The sequence below is a fragment of the Epinephelus moara genome, chromosome 12 (assembly GCF_006386435.1).
Source record: "Epinephelus moara isolate mb chromosome 12, YSFRI_EMoa_1.0, whole genome shotgun sequence".
In the NCBI taxonomy this organism is placed as follows: Eukaryota; Metazoa; Chordata; class Actinopteri; order Perciformes; family Serranidae; genus Epinephelus; species Epinephelus moara.
The window spans coordinates 24498682-24517833 of record NC_065517.1 but is presented as its reverse complement, the minus strand read 5'-3'; the positions used below and the strand labels follow the sequence as shown (position 1 = coordinate 24517833).

At 41.8% G+C, this 19152-nt stretch overlaps 1 protein-coding gene across 2 annotated transcripts in view; it reads right to left on the bottom strand.

The window, feature by feature from the left end:
• Positions 1-19152, bottom strand: part of otofa (otoferlin a) — a 129902-nt gene that overhangs the window by 17456 nt on the left and 93294 nt on the right. For both annotated transcript variants that reach the window (XM_050058906.1, XM_050058907.1), the window contains exons 15-30: positions 17947-18170; positions 14650-14758; positions 14321-14507; positions 13911-14031; positions 11762-11862; positions 11430-11520; positions 8598-8714; positions 8324-8476; positions 7708-7900; positions 7306-7430; positions 6837-6971; positions 5956-6117; positions 3010-3081; positions 2627-2746; positions 2384-2545; positions 1130-1292 (exon numbers count right to left, since the gene is read on the bottom strand). In XM_050058906.1, the coding sequence (XP_049914863.1) occupies positions 1130-1292; positions 2384-2545; positions 2627-2746; positions 3010-3081; positions 5956-6117; positions 6837-6971; positions 7306-7430; positions 7708-7900; positions 8324-8476; positions 8598-8714; positions 11430-11520; positions 11762-11862; positions 13911-14031; positions 14321-14507; positions 14650-14758; positions 17947-18170 (2235 nt within the window). The remainder of the gene's footprint in view (positions 1-1129; positions 1293-2383; positions 2546-2626; positions 2747-3009; positions 3082-5955; positions 6118-6836; positions 6972-7305; positions 7431-7707; positions 7901-8323; positions 8477-8597; positions 8715-11429; positions 11521-11761; positions 11863-13910; positions 14032-14320; positions 14508-14649; positions 14759-17946; positions 18171-19152) is intronic.

The window sequence follows — 19152 nt, the reverse complement described above, 5'->3', positions numbered from 1 at the left end:
TGCCAGCTGTTTAGATGTTGATGGCTGTGTTTTGAGTAATTTTCAGAGGAAGGTAAATCTATACTACTATACAAGCTGTACACTGACTACTTTAAGTTATATCAAAGTGTCATTTCTATAGTGTTGTCCCATGACAAGATATAATGAAATATTTGCAAAAATGGGAGGGGTGTACTCACTTATGTGAGATACTGTATTTTCGATTTGGGAGTGAAGCATCCTTTTAAGTACCAGAGAGCTTAATCACGAGTATTTTAAAGACATTCTTAAAGTTTGTTTTAACCTTTCTTAATGCACAGTACCCTGTTATTGTCCAACCCTGCCAGGAGCCTCATCCACCTGGCATTTTGAAAAGGTTAAAACAAAGTCTACAAGTTATTTCCAAAGAACAAAAAAATTCAGGACCTATAAGTCTTTTAAAAGTAAAGGAAACCCAGAACTGATGTGAAAAAGTGAATAAAAGAATGCCCTCAACATGTTTTAAAATTGCCACTCATTGCCATTCATATTTGAAGATTACAAAGTCTGTGTGAGTATAATATGTATAAATGTCAAGCCAATCAAATGTAAGACTTCCTTTGTTACTGGCTTACTGTAGAGACAGACCATCCTCCAAGGGTCAAGTATTGTACAATGCTTGAGTTTACAAAATAAAATATAATGAAATAGAGTTAAAAAAAACACAAGGAATTTGTGCTCAAAAAAACCCCCAAAACTTAAGAATACATACAAGTAGGAGGCAAGCTAAAAGTGAAGCTGCATATTGCAAACTCTGAAAATGCTGACTTTTTAAAGTTTTTGAAACCTGGCACCAGAAACACTAGGTTTCTCAAAATGCCTCAGTTAACAGGCCCCTCATTAACTACTGAATATGTGTTTCTCCAAAACAAAGGCAGAAATAAGGCAGCACTAAAGTTTTTTTTGTTTTAAGTAAAAGATTGTCTTTGTCCTAATCATTTTGCTGAATTTCATTTTCAACAATGGACTGATAAAACTGCTGACAGGTTTCAGCTCAAAGCCCTCGCCAAAGCTAACTGTACACACACAAACTCCCACAGTTAACAGGCTCCTCACTAACAATAACATATCACAATAATATTAGTATAATCCTTAACTTGAGTGTAAGCACCTGCAGTGGCCCAGTTGTTGGAGGTTTTGTCTGGGGCGCTGTAGATGAAACGTCTCAGGCTGGTGACAGCATGAGACCCCACCAGGATGTAACGGCCAAACGCCCGGCAGTCCACCACCCGGATGTTGAGAGGAGGGTGGAGAAGCTCATTCTCTGGAAGGTCCTGAGGACAAAATTAAGGATTACAGAGTTGGCTCAGCAAGGCACAGTGAGAGAAGAACATTTCTCTTTCAGTAAGTTACACTTGTTAGTAGTTAGTTTAGTAGTTAGTTTTTCTGTAAAGTGAAGACAAAGACAATGTCTGGTCCTGAATATACTGACTTGTACCTTTGAAAAGTTTGTCACTAGAAAGGAGTTTTCACATTGTTCTACCGAAGACAAAGATGTCTGTGCATTTCCCTATAACCTGAGATTCAAATGTATACCAGGCAAACTAGATTAAAGACATCACTAATATGAAACCCAATTGCTGTCTAATACAGGAAACAAATATTGTCAAGGGAACAGCCTCTGACACAACACCAGCAGAGACTTGAGCAGAGTGTGCAGTAGCACAGTGTAAGTTTTGACAGCAAACATTTTGTGAATAATGCTCTATGTTATTTATTTTGTCTATTCTAATTTTATGATCGTTTTTAAATTATTATCATTATTATAGTGTGTAGTTTTTTGGATGTAAACCAGACCAATGTGAACACACTGTAAAATCGTAGCAGATATTAATGTATATTTCACAAACACTAATGCTGTGTCAGCCAATGCCTGTTAGCCTACAAGCTAAAAAACTACATGAATAAAAGATGCTAACTACACTTAACATTCTGATACTTGTGCTTGTGTAATTCCTGCAGCATTCTCTACGAAATCCAGTTGCTGTCTAATACAGGAAACACATATCAACGGGGGAACTGACTAACCCAGCACAACACCTGCAAAGAAACCTGAAACTTCCAGTGCAGAGCGGACTTGTCAGCACAGAGAGCAAAGTTAGCATTAGCATAGTGAAAGTTTTGACAGTAAACATGGTAGACTGCGGCTTTTAGATGTAAACCAGACCCTGATTTTTTTCTCACTTTTTTGTGGGAAAACCATCTTATACAAAATATTAATCACAGCAGAGTATTTTTATTTTTACACACTTTTAAATGTGTCTGGAGGGGGACTTAAGTTCCACATTTATTGAAAAGAACTGGATATGATATCTAAGATCCAGCTTTGTAATGGTCTAAATATCAAATGGAGAGCTTTACTCACCACCTCAAACCATTTAACCAAGGTGCTGAAGTTGGGGTTTTTCTTGTAGTTCTGGATGAGGACAGACTGCACACCTCTGCCCGCACACTCTATGTCCACACGGGGCCGATCCACCTGAGCCAGGTTAATCCTTTTCAGGTCCCTTAAGCCCCAGAACAAAACCTGAACCAGAAAAAAGAAAACAGCATGACAGGAAGGGGGATTTTTAGAGTCTAAAATTAGAACTGGTGGTAAAAATCTCACCTCTATGCGGTAGCGACTCAGAACGGGTCTGATGCCCAGCGGCACAGGAAGAATGGGGCCACGCTCAGAGTCTGTCGGCCCTTCAATGGGAGGAAGATCGGCTCTCCCTCCTTGACCAATCTAATAAAGGAGAAGAGAGAGGAAGTAAACATCAGAGTAACAGGATACCTCTGTGACTTCTGTGCTGTGATACAGTATGAGCACCATACCAAATTTATTTCCTACAGTAATAATATTTGTATAAATTCCTTCTTTGCTTAGTGTGACAACATTGATGAAGTGCAGAGAAGGCAGAGGTTATTGCAGTACAAACACTGACAACAAAGTAAACACAGAATAAAAGACAAAGTGGGATGAAAAGAGAGAATGCAAGAAAAGAGCACCTTTATTTGAGGAACAGCAAAGTTATGGACGGCAATCAGAGCTCGCCTAATCTCCTCCGCATTGAAAGGGATCTGTGGGCAGCAGGAGGAGGCACAGGAAGGAGACAGAGTCCACCACCCAGATGTTGAGTCATTTTAAATGGATATTTTACAGAAGAAAGGACAAACAATGCCATGGTGGCAGAGGACACAAGGGAGTAAATGGAGATATGAATACTTAAAGGGCCAGTGTGTAAAATGGGTTGAAAACCGTTGAAAACAGTGACATCAGTGGTCAAATTCTAGATTGCAGGGCTCACTCGCTCACCCCTCCCGTCGGGTAAATGACAGTGGCCTCGTAGGGACAAAAAGCCTTGCGCAGACACGAGTTTTTCAGGAGTAGGTCTATCTAGCAATGAGGTGAATGTTTATTTAGAAATCTAAACCATGTTACGATATTGTAATGAATCCCTCACGAGCGGGAGACCAGAGTAGCGTTCGGGAAAAAGGCCCGTTTATTTGAGCACTACAAAAACGCCGATAACACTCCAGGGTGCAAAAGACTCCGTCCCAAACTCTGACTCTTCTAGCGTAACACACACACTTAATACACACATACTCGTTTACAGTAACTAGCGGGCACCCCCTCCCCTCTCTGCTGCACCAATCTCCAGCCCGCACACTGACTGACAGCGTAGCCTGTAAACAGAGCTCAGCTGTTTATTTAGCCTAGCAATATCTCCAGACTATAGTAGCTGCAATGGACGACTTTGAACGCGATTTTGAAGAGTTTCTTGTAGCGGACACAGACCCAGAGCCATAATTGTTTGAGCCGGAGCATACAGATGAGGAACTTGGATGCTGAGCGGGCGAGAAGAGAGGTTGAATCCTCCGCTCCCATTTGGCTGCACAGAATGGGATTCGGTGCTACTGCTACCATCGTTGGGGAGATATATCACCAGGAGGAAAAGCGCCGCAGAGAGTGCATCACAAGGAGTGAAGCTGCGTTTTCTTTTCCTCGCAGATGACGGTTCGGGTTCATTCTCTCCTGTTGCGTGGTAAGTGTGGTNGGTAGAATATTCAGATTCAGATTCAGATTTGATAATAAACCATGCCAAATATTACACACTGGCCCTTTAAAGGGGGAAAGAGCAAGAAGAAATGCATAGTGGTTATAAGAAACAAGTAAAAGCAGCATGTGATGATGCAAGTGAGGCGATAAAAGGAAACAGACTGTGCAAGACATGAGAGACATGTACAGGATGCTTGGCAGAGAGAAAGAAAAAAACAATTTTAACTTTTTTTCTCCATGATCATTTGTGCATGTTCCACATCATTAAAGGCACCTTGCTGAGTTTATGACCACCTGTAAGGATCGACCAATTATCAGCCTGGCCGATTATTGACCGTAATTTCCCTTTCTCTCTCAATCTCTGGATGACACAAAAAGAAAAGGTCTTAAAGTGCATGAGGTCTGTGGGAGTACTGCATACACCAGCACCAGGGAGGCAGGCTGCTATACATGCGAGGACGGTGGAGGAGCAATGGCTCTTTTTTTTAACCTAATGTTGAAAAGTTCTCTTTTGCACCATTTCATTAAACATACGATGCTTAAAGGCATTTAAAAAAGTTTTGTGTTGGAGTTTGTGTTGACACTAAGATTGTCTTTTTTTTTTTTCTTCTTCTTTTTTTTTTTACAGCAAATGTATATTGATTCTAAATATCTGTTATCTGTCTCCTTGATTATTAATAATCGGTACCGGCATCAGCCCCGAAAAAAACAACAACATAGCAGTCGATCCCTAACCACTATGTTGGTAGTCTGGGTGGGCGGAAGTTCGCTGCATAGATCAGCCTCTCATTGGGTGGAACGAGCCACCCGCTGAAGTCCCGCCCTACCACATCCGGTTGCAGTTTTCAACATGTCCTTTACTAACTTTACTAACTTTTGCGGTGTTTGATCTTGCAGGGATGTAGCCATTTTTCTGCCATGGTTCGCGTCCTGTAGGCGATATTTTTGTGGGCGTGTTACACCAAAACCTATTTCCCCCGGCAATATTTTTGCAAGCGCACCGTTGCGGTGGCACCGCCCAGAACGATTGTGATTAGTTGAAAGAAATACAAGCAGCCGGGGCGTTTTTTCCTCCAATCTTAAAGTGAGAGTCGGCCCAGCCAGACCTTTCTTTTCTTGAGAAAAGTCTGGTGAGCGAGACTACTATGTTGGAGCCATGTGTTTGATTTGTGATGAATGTATTATCCGGCAACTCCACTAGGTGGCTTATGTCACTGGCTGAGGCAGGCCATGGTATTTAAGTTCATGCCAGTAAGGTGTTGGTGATGTTAGGAGGCAAACAGTTTTCGACTGTGCTTGGATTAGGACTCATATGGCTGTTTTTATTGGTAGTTTGTGTCGAAACTTTTTGTAAGTTATCCGGACGTATGATGATATACAGCACTGGTAAGATTGGGAGTAGTTTCTGAGTACACGTCAGCCAGTTATCAGCCAGTAGTGGCTAAAGCATGGGGCTAGTCACTATACACCAGTAGCGCAATAGATAAGTGGGTTTTCTTGAGCCAGTCTCTATTTTGTGTGTATTGCGAGCTTATTGATACACACTTCTGCCATTGATTTTACACTTTTCTGCAGCTGGTGGCAGTAACACGCCAACAAACGTAGTACTGACAAAGGCAGTGACAGAGAAGACTGCTGAAACAGACGTAAACAAATCACCAATAAAAATATTCAGAATCTTCCTTTTTCATTTCTCTTATTCTCATTTCTATAAAAACTGTACAGCAGTGACATGAAGCCTCTTCAGAAGGAATGCCTGTGGAATGTGTGTGCATGCATATTTTAAAGGCATTCATTCATTTAGCGTGCTTTGGTATGTACTTTGTGTGCATGCATGTGTGAAAGCATTTATTAATTCATGTGTGTTTACGGATGCGTGTTGTTGCATATGTTACCTGCAGCAGCTCAAAGGCAGCCAGCAGTTCCCCGGCGGTGCAGTTCCCTCTGTAAATCTGGTAGTACTCCAGCTGCGGTGGGAACCTCGGCGGGCCGTAGTGCTCGTCACACATCTTGATGGTGGGCTTCGCGAACGTCCGACCTATGAACTCTGCCTTGCCCTGAACACCACATTGTGACAGCAGGCAGTGGAGACAGTCAGGGGATAAGGGAAGGGAGTTAAACACGGGTGTGGGAGGTGCAGTTACGATGACAGCCACTTGGTGTCAGTACTGGTCAAAGTGGTGGAAGGTTACAAAAATATGGAGTTTAAGGAGAGCTTGTGAACAGCAGAAACTCAGTCTTACATAACACAAACTCCCTGACTCAAGATACAGTATGATAGAGGACATCGAGGTGTACTCATCAGCATTTTTTAAAGCTTTCTTTGTTTCATATCTGAGTACTGACAGGCAGATTTTCTAAACTGCACCATGTCTGCTGCTAAAAACCATTCATGCTCCTGCAGCTTCTGCTGTTACAAACAGAGAGGAGAAATAGAGGAGGTGCATGCAATTTTTCCAGAGCTCATCAGCAGCTAGATGAACCGAACTATTAATGCTACATCAGCTAGCAGTATTATAACTTCTAATTCAACACAGTCTCTGCAGTACTAATGCTTTCGCACTCTATTTAACCAGCGCAGCACGAGCAAGGCCAGAGATCATGTGAAGGACAGGGTGGAGTGAAACAAAGGTGGACAGACAGTCAGGACATGAAGGAGGGAGAAGCAAAGCACTCTTAGATTTATTAGCGCAAACTCAATGCTTTAAAGCTGTTTAACGAGCACTGACAGTCCTTAAATGATGCAGCCATTCATTCACACAGAGCAAGATCCTACCACAGTGTCCTGATCAAAGATTTCAACTACAATGATTGGAGGGTCGTCTCTCAGCTCACTGGCCTCCCCAAACAGCTCCACATCGTCAAACACCAGCAGCTGGTCCCATGTGGGGCAGAGAGTCTCGCTCAGGACCTGCGGCACACACTCATTATTAACTCAGTTTACACATAATCAATACAAACACACACACACAAAGTGTACAGCAGTGTTGGAACACTCAAGATTGATCTCAAAACCTCTCTGAAGGTCTTGGTCTCGCCTTGTAAATGATCACACTTTCACTCGGTCTTCTTTTGTTCTCAGACAAAGATGAGTCAGGAGTGTTGAATAACGATGGTTAAAGCCATTTTTGCACAGGACTAGTCTAGTCTTGGTCTCAACCCCGAAAGTCTTGGTCTTGTGTTGGCCTCGGTTCAGGTGGTCTTTACTACAACACTCATAAACATACACACATTCATGGTTGTACCTCAGTAACCTGGCTGTGTGTGGAGAAGAAGACCCGAGCGAAGGGATCTGAAAGGCCGCTGCTGTCGGCAGCAAACAGACTGCGGGCTTGGTACATGTGTGCTCTTAGCTGAAACACCTGCTTCACTGTTGGGGACACACACATACACACACGCATATATCATTAACAGGCAATCAATGCCCTCCGTTAGCAATCTCATACTGAAGTTAGAAAAGTGAACAGCAAAGTAAAAGGGATCAATAGAAGCCAAATGCCGACTTCTGAATGAGTTTATTTTTGTGTTTTGCCTCCAATTGATTTTAGAGTTAAAACTTTGCGCTAAATAAAGAACCTTCCAGTAAATGAAAAGTAAAACTACTTAAAAACAATAATAAATCCAAACTTCTATCTCCAAGAGCTTACTGTTGTAGATGAGGCTGACGGGGGGGACAGATTGAAGACCGGGGCCCATTTTAGCAGATTTGATCTCTTCGAAACCATTAGGCAGACCGTTGAGAAAGTCCTTCCTTTGCTTGTTGAGGCCGAGCCACAGATACAACTCCAGCTTCGCCTGAACCGTCCAGCCTGCAGGACCAAAGCCCTTCTTACCAGGCAGCTGTGGACACAATTACAACAGCAATGGACTAAACAATTACAAAGAGTTACATTCAACAAAAGTGAATACACTATTGGAAAAAACACTGGAAAGTATTTATTGCATCCTCTCTGTGGCATCATTACAGCACCTCAGTCATTATACATTAAACATGGCCCAACCCATAAATATTAAGGAGCCACTTCATTGATCTTCAACCTTCTTTCTAGGCAGCCATCACAGATTTACAATCCCTTTCACCATAATACTTGTCAATACTGTGTGTTGTATATTGACTACTCACTACGACTGATCATCTCACAGTGCAACTATAACTCTACCTTACATGATTTCAGTTTAATAAGCAGACAGTGTGAGTGAGAGGAGCAGGAATTTTAATAAGCAGACAGTGTGAGTGAGAGGAGCAGGAATAGACGATTGTACCTTGAGGAAGACAGCTTTGACTTTGCCGCAGTCTTTTCCCGTTTCCTCGTCCACTATGGAGTACAGAATGTCTTTGGAAGGAATACGGGCGTAAGCAATGCGCTTGTTGTTCGTCATCATCCAGATGAAAACATCTGGGATGCTGTGCTGAGGCTGGGTAAGATAAAAACAATGGATCGATTGACAGGTAATCAGCACTTTTCTTTAATCAGGCTTTTTCCCCAATTAGGGAAAAATATACAAACGTTATTTTTTTAGAGAATTAAATCAGTACCTCGTCAGCGAGGAAACGGAGCTTCTGCAGGAAGTTCTGCACCAGCTTGAGTTTGTCTCTGACTGTGTTTTTCTTCACCTGAGTTCGGATTTGTTTGGACTGCTGGCCCATGCTGTCCTGCAGGAGGAGAGATGATGAAGCATACTAACAGAAGGGCACTGCAGCTTACACACAAACTGTATACTCATGCACAGACTGAAGTTAGGGGTCGATTTATACTCAGTTTAACCAGCTGCATGGGGGATGTTTTATTTTCCAGACGCTCTTGTTTAAAGACTATACAGAAAGTAGAAAAGTGCATTCAGTAGAGCACAAATCTCCCCCAGGTAGACATGTTCTGGCTGCCCGAGCTGAACACAGACACTCTAGACAATTCTTGCAATTCCAACAGACGTGGCACAATTTGTTTTAGAAGATATGATGTAATTATGAGGATGAAAGTACTTTTAATAACTATAACAAATCTACAAATCTTTGATCCATGTCATTAGGTGCAGTTACATGATGGCTTCTCATTCAGAATTAAATAAATCTGAATGAAATCATTCGGAATTAAAGTTTTTTAAATATTCATTCCGAATGAGGGTTTACACGGGAGATCAGTTTAATCGCCTTTATTCGGGTCTGCGCAAGGTTTGGGGCAGGGAAGGTTTCCGATTGGATAGGGGGCGGGGCGGATGTTATGTGCTTACATTTACCGGAAGAAAACACTGTAGTCCTCGCTCCAGATAACAAGATGCTTGACGACACCGTTCTTAGTGCCTTTTTCGGGCTTGTTTTGCTTATATTCTTGAAGCAGCAGTACGACAACAACCTTGTTCTGCTAATGCTTCGTCTGTTGAGGAGGAGAAGGGAGGTAGAAGGTCGAAGAAGGGAGATAGAGGCCGTGCTTTGGCGTATGGAAACCGTTGAGCGCAACGAGTCCAACTCCTCTATCTCAGCCCGTTGCTATGTGCGCTACGTCATCGCGCCAGAAGGGCAAGGAAACGAGCATGCGCAGAAAGACCGGAATGGCTGGAATCGGGTAGGAGGTGTATACAAGACAGAAAAATTCTTCCATTCGGGTTCTGAAAAGAAATATTCCACCCCTGTGCACCCAATTAGATTTTCTTTCGGGTTGGCTGTTTTCATTCGGGTTGAGGTGTTTACAAGGAACATTTCTATTCGGATAGGGCTTCCAACCCGAATGCAAAAGGAATACATGGCTCCATGTAAACGCACGTATTCATAAATGAGACTTTGGACAGTATCATCTCAAAGTAGGAATAAACACAATAAACACAAAACAGACAACAAAAAGGAAAGAATTTACTACATAGTCCACTTACTTACTTAGTAGTGATTAAATAAATAATAATAATAATAATAATAATAATTACTTACTTAGGTATATAAAGGAAAAATGACCAACAAAATCTAGTCTACAAAATTGTGCAGGCAAAATGCTCTGTCTCCTGGTGTGATACTTTTTTTTTAATTTTTAATTTTGTATACTTTATTAATGCCCGAGGGGAAATTAAATTTTTCACTCTGTTGTCAATTACACACAGGTCCGAACACACACATGCACAAACTGGACCTATACATGCACTAAGTGGAGAGATGTCAGTGTGGGCCGCCCATGACAGGCGCTCCGAGCGGTTGGGGAGCACCTCGGCAGTGCCCAGGAGGTGAACTGGTGCCTCTCCAGCTACCAGCCCACGCTCCATATTTTTTGGTCCGGACGGGGACTTGAACAGGCGACCCTCCGGTTCCCAACCCAAGTCCCTATGGACTGAGCTACTGCCGCCTCGCTGTGACGGACCCACAGTCACAGCCGGGATGTGGGTAACGAAAATGGTGACTTATTCAACTTGTACTACGCTTAACTTAAGTGGATCATAACATAACAGGTATGGAATTAATGTGCAGATGCTTCCGTTCAAAATAAGACCAAACTTTTGTATAGATGTCAGTTTTTGAGCCACAATGATGGCCCAAATGTGGCCTCCAACAGACGGTCAGACTTGTTGTTTTTAGCTGAGCAAATTTCTGCCAAATACGCGGCCCCTACTGGCCGGTTAAGAGTAGTGAGGCATCAGCAGTCAATGACGATATAAAATGGTCAATAAAAATGATTGGCCCTGTAGTTTGCAAGATTGGCTGCAGACACACAGATACACACACGGCCAAATGCATGATCTCCCTACTTACCCCTAAAACATCTTGCTAGTTTCTAATTACTATCTTATGGAGTCCCTACACATCCACGACTTTTCCCACCAGTTTTTTTGGTGGAAAAGTTTGTGTTCTCCTACAATATTTATGCTTTCCATTGCAGTTTTACCAAAACCTCACAAACATCGGTGTAGTGCAGCCACAGGCAAGCACGCAATACAGCCAATTCTTTTCTCTCTCAGTATGTGTTAAGTACATACTGTATATTTCTCAGGCATACACCTATTCAAACACTGGATCTTATTAATATTATGACCTTCTCTCTTTCAGTCACCACGACGGCCTTGCTTACAATGCTTATGTTTTTCTACAGAACACTTCGCATTTCCCCTTGAGGCAAATCAGACGAGCATTCAAATATAAACATGAAACAGAATATGAAACAGCTCTGAGAACAAGACAGTATTGCAAATGCATGTAAATGTATGGAAAGGAATTATTCAAAGGAGGGAAAATATATTCAAAAAATTAATTTCCCTGTGTGGCCTTTACAGCGTCTCTATACTGTTCTATACTGGAATTAGAGACTGAGCAGCAGCCAAACTGATAACTTCATCTTCCCTCTATCACTCAAACCTCTCCCTTTCTTCACAATATGAGAAACATAACTCATACCATCTCTCTCATGCAGGACTTGAGCCGCTCTCGATCCAGTTTGGTTCGGCCCGCCTGGTTCACATCCTTGTTAGCCAGGGTCACAAACCGACTGCAAATAACCACAAGATACAAAGGATGAAACATGAAAGTGGCTTGACTCGATACCTATTAACAAACCCTGCATTAAAATGATTTATAATATTCATCTGCGAGCATCATCATGACAATCATAATGACTGTGTTTTAGAGGTCAGCATCCGGAGAAACTCCCAGTATCTGAACTGACCGCTGAGTCACAGTGGCAATTTTAATACAAGACCGTGACAAATGATTACTATTATGAGGCTTGCCTGCAGCCGACGCTGAGCTCCTCCAGCACTCCCCTGAGTCTGCGTTCTGGAAAAGCCTTCTCTGTCTTAATGATCTCCTGAACATCATTCAAACCCTCTTCCTGTTGGGACACAAAATATACTGGAGCTTAGGACAAAACAAACTGGCAGTAGTCATGGGTGTATATCCAAAACATATTTTACAAATGCCAAATGCCCACACATACTGCTGTCTAATAGAGTATATTAAACAGTATCTATATGCACATACAAATAAACAGCACAGCTTTTTATGTCGACACTCGGCTGTCAAGACAGGAATGTAACTGTAGGTGAAGTAGTTGATAATGTAATTCTGATAAGAGTAATATAATTTATATTCCTGTCATGTCTACACCTTAAATGTGATTGTTCATCATGAGTGATTATCTTCCTTTACTTACCATATATCTAGTCATGATGACGGCATGGTTTTGGGAATGGCAACATCAGTCAGTCTGAAATACCCTAACAACTATTGGAGGGCTTGCCATTAAATTTTCTACAGACATTTGTGGTCCCCAGAAGATGAATCCTACTGATTTTGGTGATCCTCTGACTTTTCACAAAGCTCCATCATCCGGTCAAACTTTTAATTTCTCCAATACTTTGGTTTATGTCTAGATACCTCCAATACTGGCATTCCCATCTTACTTTTTGTATTTTTTGTTTGGTGCTCATTTACAAATGTCAGCGAACTAACACCCTCAACAAAGAAGAAAACTATCCCTCCTAAACATCGCTATGTTAGCAACTCCATTGTGAGCATGTTAGCATGTTGATATAAGCACTAAGTCAAGTGTAGCCTAACAACACTGCTGGCATGGCTGTAGACTTTTAGGCTGTATCTTACACCGGGCACAAAGCGGCACACAGAGCAGCACAACTGTCATCGCCAGTTTCAGACTGACGCAGTTGTCATTTCCATAGTCAGCGACCACATTGTGTGAGTAGCGAATGTACCTTAGCCCATCTGTGTGCCCATGGGCAAGTAGGTGTTATAATGAGGTGTGGTCAGGTGCATTGTAGGTGCATTGCTATTTTGAGGCAACAGAAAGTGATTGCGCCAAAAGAAACCAGGTCTAAAGTCAATGGTATTTGAATGGTGCATTATAAGATAAGCCCACATAGGCGCTTATTACATACACAGGGAAGTGTGAATGGGTTGAGGGTGGGTGAAAAAAATATGTCACTAATGAGGACAATATTAATTACATTCTTTAAAATGTGAACGTAGCAGAGAGCAAAGCAGAGCTGCCAAGCCACTGTTTGACTCCCCATTCAGAGAGACGCTGCACGCATTTCTGCAAAAGGAGTAGCGTAATTTCATTGATTATTTTAAAACCTGAATGCTTAGTTCTGTTTCCTCTGTTAACCTTATAACTACAGCTTTTAGTTTTGCTTCTTAAATGTCCATAACATTCACTGCTCTTACTGTATTACTCTCACCAGAAACCGCTCGCTTCTCCAATATGCTGATGACACCCCGATTAGTTGAATTCATGTTATGTCCAAAGCAACCTATGATTACGGATCTTAACGCAACCCCTCTGTTACCAGATTATTTAACTTGCAAAAGTGGAGTTGGTCATGCCCTAAAAGCACTTGTGCCATGCACTTAAGAGCATGTGCCTTAGATCATTTAAATAGGGCCCTTAGTTTTGTTATCAGAATATCTACAGATATATAACCAAGTTAAATTTAAGACTTTTTAAGACCTTTTTAATACCACTTTATGTGAAATTTACAATTTAATTTAACAATTGGGTTAGTTTAAATTAAAAGTATTTAATGTAAAAAGAAAACAAAATCTCATCGCTGTCATAAATGCTGTTTATTACTGCAAGTCTTTGGTCTGTCCAATGATTATAAACAGTCACTGGGTCTGTCAGACTGGAGAAATTTTTGTGGTAAGGTGACCGAAAATATTTAAGACTCTTTGAATCTGAATTTAAGACTTTTTAAGGCCTTATATTAGGAAAATCTTAATTTAAGACATTTTAAGACTTTTTAAGGACCTGTAGACACCCTGGTTATTAACAAACTGCTACAGAAAATTAGCTGTTAGCCGATTTAACCTCCTGAGCCAACTTTGGGATGCTGCACATTGGGAAGAAAGGTGTTTACTGACCAGCTTGTCAGCGATCTTGTCCATCATGTTAGAGTTGTACAGTCGTCTTCTCTGGTCCTGCCACCAGCTTTTGATGTAAACACACGGCTTCTTTTCAAAGTAGGGAAGATGAAAGTAATTCCTGTAGGGTACAAACAAAAACAGTCTCAGTCCCTAAATTGTTAGATACTAAACTAAACACTTAGTTCATAACCTGCATGTGTAAAAGACTGTGCAGAAACTCTCTTAATACAGCTAATCCTCACCAGCAGCGTGCCCCTGGCTGACATTCATCATACTCTAATACATGTAAAGCACTTAATCATTTCAAAAGGGGCTAGTCTCAGCTTTTATTATACCAGCAATATATCAGAAATTGCTTTCTAAGCATTCCTTGACTTTGCCCCCTGTGACCCCTTGTGACTCCTGACCTGTCTGTGATGACAGGCTTCATTAGAGGAGTGGAGGAGACGGAGACCAGGTCCGCGTCCTCCTCCGCCTCGTCCTCACTGGAGTTGTGTATGAGCTCGCTCTCCTCTTCTTCAGTCTCCCCATCTTTCTTCTTCTTCTTTGCCGACGAAGGCTTGCTTACACCATCTATCTGGTTGCCATAGTTACCTGTTAGTGGGCAGAACATTCCAGGCTGTTATGGAATGTGCTTGGTTTTGGTAGCTATTGATTTTTATACACCGCCACATCTCTCTGTTGTATGACTGTCAAACTTGCGGACTGCGGGTCAAAAGTATCAAGGTTTATTTACCTATTGTGATTTCAAAACTTATCGGTTTGTCACCAATCTTCCTGTCGATCATCGTGGCCTCCAGGAAGGAACCAAAGAGAAAGAACTCCTCTATTTTCCCAGTGGCGCTCTGATGGAGTGAGGAGAAGTGCAGTAAAGAAAAAGTGAAACATTTCATTGGACTGAAGTACATTCATTTATTGTAGAGTGTGTGGAAGAATAATGGCATCTGCTCTTTTCTGTAAATCACTACACACATAAAATCCACCTGACTCCTCTCTGAAATACTGAGCTACTTCATTTAGACATTACACTCATAAAAGCACTCATTTCCCCCATTATTTCTGCCCCTATGCTTATTTTTATTCCTTCATGTGGTTGTTATTAAAATATGAAATATTAATCAATACTCATTCATATAAAAAGTACTTGCAGGAGTTCATCACAATGCTGCCCAGGAAGCCAATACAGCTTGTCATACAGTGGCCTAAATCCAGTTCAAACGGTTGCCAGGCTCATTTTGAATGGCGTAACAGCATATGTGCGCCAATATACTGTGGCCCAAATGTGCCACTGAATTTTTCTTTTTACTTTCAGAGCCAGTTTCCATAGCCATTGTGTCACAGTTTCATGATGCACAATGAGTATGATTTAAAAGGTAGTTAAAATACACTGTGCGTTAAGCCACACTCAAAAGGGGCCCATAAATAAACATGCAAATCTTAGTTGCAGCCAAGTTTTTTTTGCTTTCCAATATAATCAATACAGGGCCCTTAATCTTAACAAATTTAGAGTATGAGTAATATGATAAGTACCCAGGCTCTTCAAAATAAAGACCATATCATTGAGCCACTCCAAACTATTCCATTCTCTACTGTAAACATCACCCTCTTAGCTACAACCCTTAAGCCCAGTTCAGACCAAAGATTCGTGACGAGACAAGGTGGTGCAACTACTTGCAATGCACCGTTCTGCAACGCTCTAAAAACCTGCCAGTTAACACCAGTGCAACTAGATGAGATGGTGTATCATCTCTATGCAACAGCTCTCTGTACTTTTGTTCTGATTTCCAGCTTTTCAGGCTTATTTTGTGGCTGAATATAATTTGTAGCTTCTTAAAATATGAATGAGGATAGTGATAGAGATACTGGCTACAGCTGCATTTGTAGTAGTGATGAAACGGTGAAAAACATCAAACAAGCATCAGATGGACTGTATTCATAATAAATACACCACAATAATATAAGTAAGCAGCGCCAGTTAGTCAGTGAAAATGTGTGTGTGTGTGTGTGTGTGTGTGTGTGTGTGTGTGTGAGGGGGCATAAGCACAACAGTGAACAGCAGCAATGACCCACTGTTAGATACTGGCACATGTGAGGACGGAAACAGAGGGCTCGGCGGGGACGGAGCACCTGCAGCAGCAAGCGAACACACCATCTGCGGTGATTTTGACTTGACCAGCGGACTTCACTACAAGCTGATTGGCTGTTGAAACAGGCAACGTGCCTTACGTTTTAAAACCAGCTGCCGGCGATTTGACCAGCTGAGTATCAAGCAAAATTGAAGACTAGCAGACTTGTCTGACTTATCAGAATTGTAAGTGTAGTTAGTGTCTTTTATTTATGTTGTTAGCTTGTAGGCTAACTGGCAGTGGCTAACACAACGGGGTCTGCCCATTATTCCGACATCCCATTGTTCCGACTATATTAAACCCATTGTTCCGAAGTCCCGTTGTTCCGAAATCATCATGATGCCCTGTGGTTAAGGTCTGGTTAGATTTAGGCACAAAAACCACTTGGCTAGGGTTAGGAAAAGATCATGGTGTGGGTTAAAATGAAAAAGAAAGTGGCAAACACATAAGCCGTGAGCCTGCTTCGCCTCAAGCCTTTCCCAGCTGACCCAGAGCCGGTCGTGGCGCACCGTCAAGGCAGAAATACGCCCGCCGGGAGCCGTTCAGCACCGCAGAGAGCTCCCCACACAACCCGGACCCCAGAGTTAATAACAGGAGGTTATGGTGTTTCATTCTCTCCTCTCTCTGACACTTGTATCTCGACCAGTAGCCTACTTTTGTTGCGTTTGCTGATCCTCTATGGCACACAAATACAGTATAGCCTAGTATAATCACATATCGGAACAACGGGACGTCGGACTAATGGGCTGTCGGACCAATGACATGGACCCAACACCACGTAGATGTTTTTAAAATATACCATAATATCTGCTATGTTGAGGTTTTTGGTAGATAGTGGAAGGAAGCTCTGGGGTCTTCTGCTTTTGTGTTAGTGACATACTTAATCTAGCTTGCCTTGCGTGTGTTTGAATTTCAGATTTTAGAAAAGTGCAAAGACATTGCCTCCTTCAGTGGAAGAATGTGAAAACATCTCTCTAATGACGAACTTTGCACAAACACAAGTCAGTATAGTAAAGGTCAGACGTTTCAGGGGTTGTAAACTTTAGATGAGGACATTTTTGAGTAGAGGGGGACTTTAAACTTTAGGGAAAGCCCTGACATTGGATGATTCTATTAAGTCTGGTCTGAAAAATTAATGTAATAAATGACCTTAAACTGTACTGTCTTTGATCAAGGCACTGATTCTTGGCTCATGTTGGGGACTGGTCTCGCCAAGAACCTTAAAAAATGTGACTACTATATATAGACCACTGCCAGCCCACAACCCTCCAGACTTGACAGACAAGATTTATTACTGTTGCACCTCCAAAATCATTATTGGCATCCTTTCCTTTTCTCAGCAGTTAGGATGTCACTTCCTGTCAATGATCCAAAACCACTGATGAAGACATTTTACTTTGTCTTATAAATGACATGATGAGTAAAAGCCATCTCAAGCTGATTATTTAGTAGGCATATAAAGGAGCTAATTTACAGTATTTCTTTGATTGAATTAGTAATCCGTGTCTCGTTTACATCACAGTACTTGACTGCTGGCACAGTCTCAGGCTGGCATGAATGATTAAAGGTCCCAGGCGGACACATTAAGGTCAAATAGCTGGCAGGCCTGCCCCAAAGCAAAGCATCTAATGTTTCTGATTTCCCTGATGAGCAGTGAACTACATGTGTGCCAATATGAGTGGATTGTAGCATCACACTGTGGGATCAGGAGGTCAGGAGAGGTCAAGCAGCATGTTAATCTCATGGATCACAGGTCAGGATAACAGCTTTTCTGTGACTGTTTTGTTAGAAGGAATGTACTAGTCTATGGGAAACTAAATCCATCACATAAATAATATTGTCAAACAGACACACTAGAGAGACTACCCAAAGCCAATTTAATTGTGTCTGCAGTCACGCCCTCTCACCTCTGAGATGTTGGAAACACCCTCCACCTGCACCTCAGTGGAGCTCATGAGCTCAGGCGATGTTGTGTCCAAGATCTCCACGGCCATGGAGAGCAGGAGACGGGCTCTGAAGGAGACGCCTTCTCCAAGACCGTCGTTCAGGTCCTGGTGTTCGTCCATCAGAGTATACTGACGTGTGGAGCCGTACATGTTTGCCCAAGCAGGACCCAGGGTGGGCAGGAACCCTGGAGATGGTAAAGGCAAAAGAAATAGCTATAGGAGATGCCATGATAACCTACAAGACTCCTTTTTCTTCAACAATTCTATTTAGGATCTTTCAAAGTTTTTATGTTCAGGGCATCAAACACTAGATATTCCCACCCCTGCCCAACAAAACAAAAACAGTCAAAAATATTGGGTTTATACAACAGTTATACAACAGTAATGTATCCACACTGTGGGGCAATTCACTCCCACAATCACAATAAAACACTTTTTGTGTTATCTCAGTCTCCATGGGAATACACAGAGTCTGCCTAATACCTGGAAACCAATCTGTCACATCACTAGACTTCAATGTGATGAAATCTAGTTTACTACTTCAGCAGGCAGGCTGACCCTTGGTACTGCCCTAGCAACAGAGACCATTTCCAGCCCCTGTTGAGTCAATCAACTTGCACTAACTTAAATGCTTTGTACAGATCATGGGAGTTCCCAAACTGAATAAATACCACACACATAAAAAAACAAACTGCCTAGCTAGCTCAATCTTGTTGTAACTAAGGCATCTGCTGAAAAACTAAATTTTTGATGGACAGATTTAGATACTGCGTCTACAAACTTCACGTGTCACTGACTTTCTAGCACAGCTGATATGATCCAAATATTTCCAATAACAGGTTACTCTAGAACGCCGTAAAGTCCAGAAGTCAAAATTTATTGAAAAATGATAGATGTGATTATCTCCAAAATTCGCAACAATCAATATTTTATTGGCATTTGGCCTTTTAAAAACAACATTTTCAGTACAGTCACAAAACTGTTTGCTCTTTAGCTTGCTGTACACAAAGGAAGACACGCACCAGTATTAAAGGGGTGTCTTGCAACAATCCAACAATACCATACGTAATATTCATTAAAGAAAGAGGATCCAAATCAAAATTAACAATAAAACGATCTCTTTTCTACAGTATCAATACTGTAGCCTATTGTTTCTTGATTCAGCTC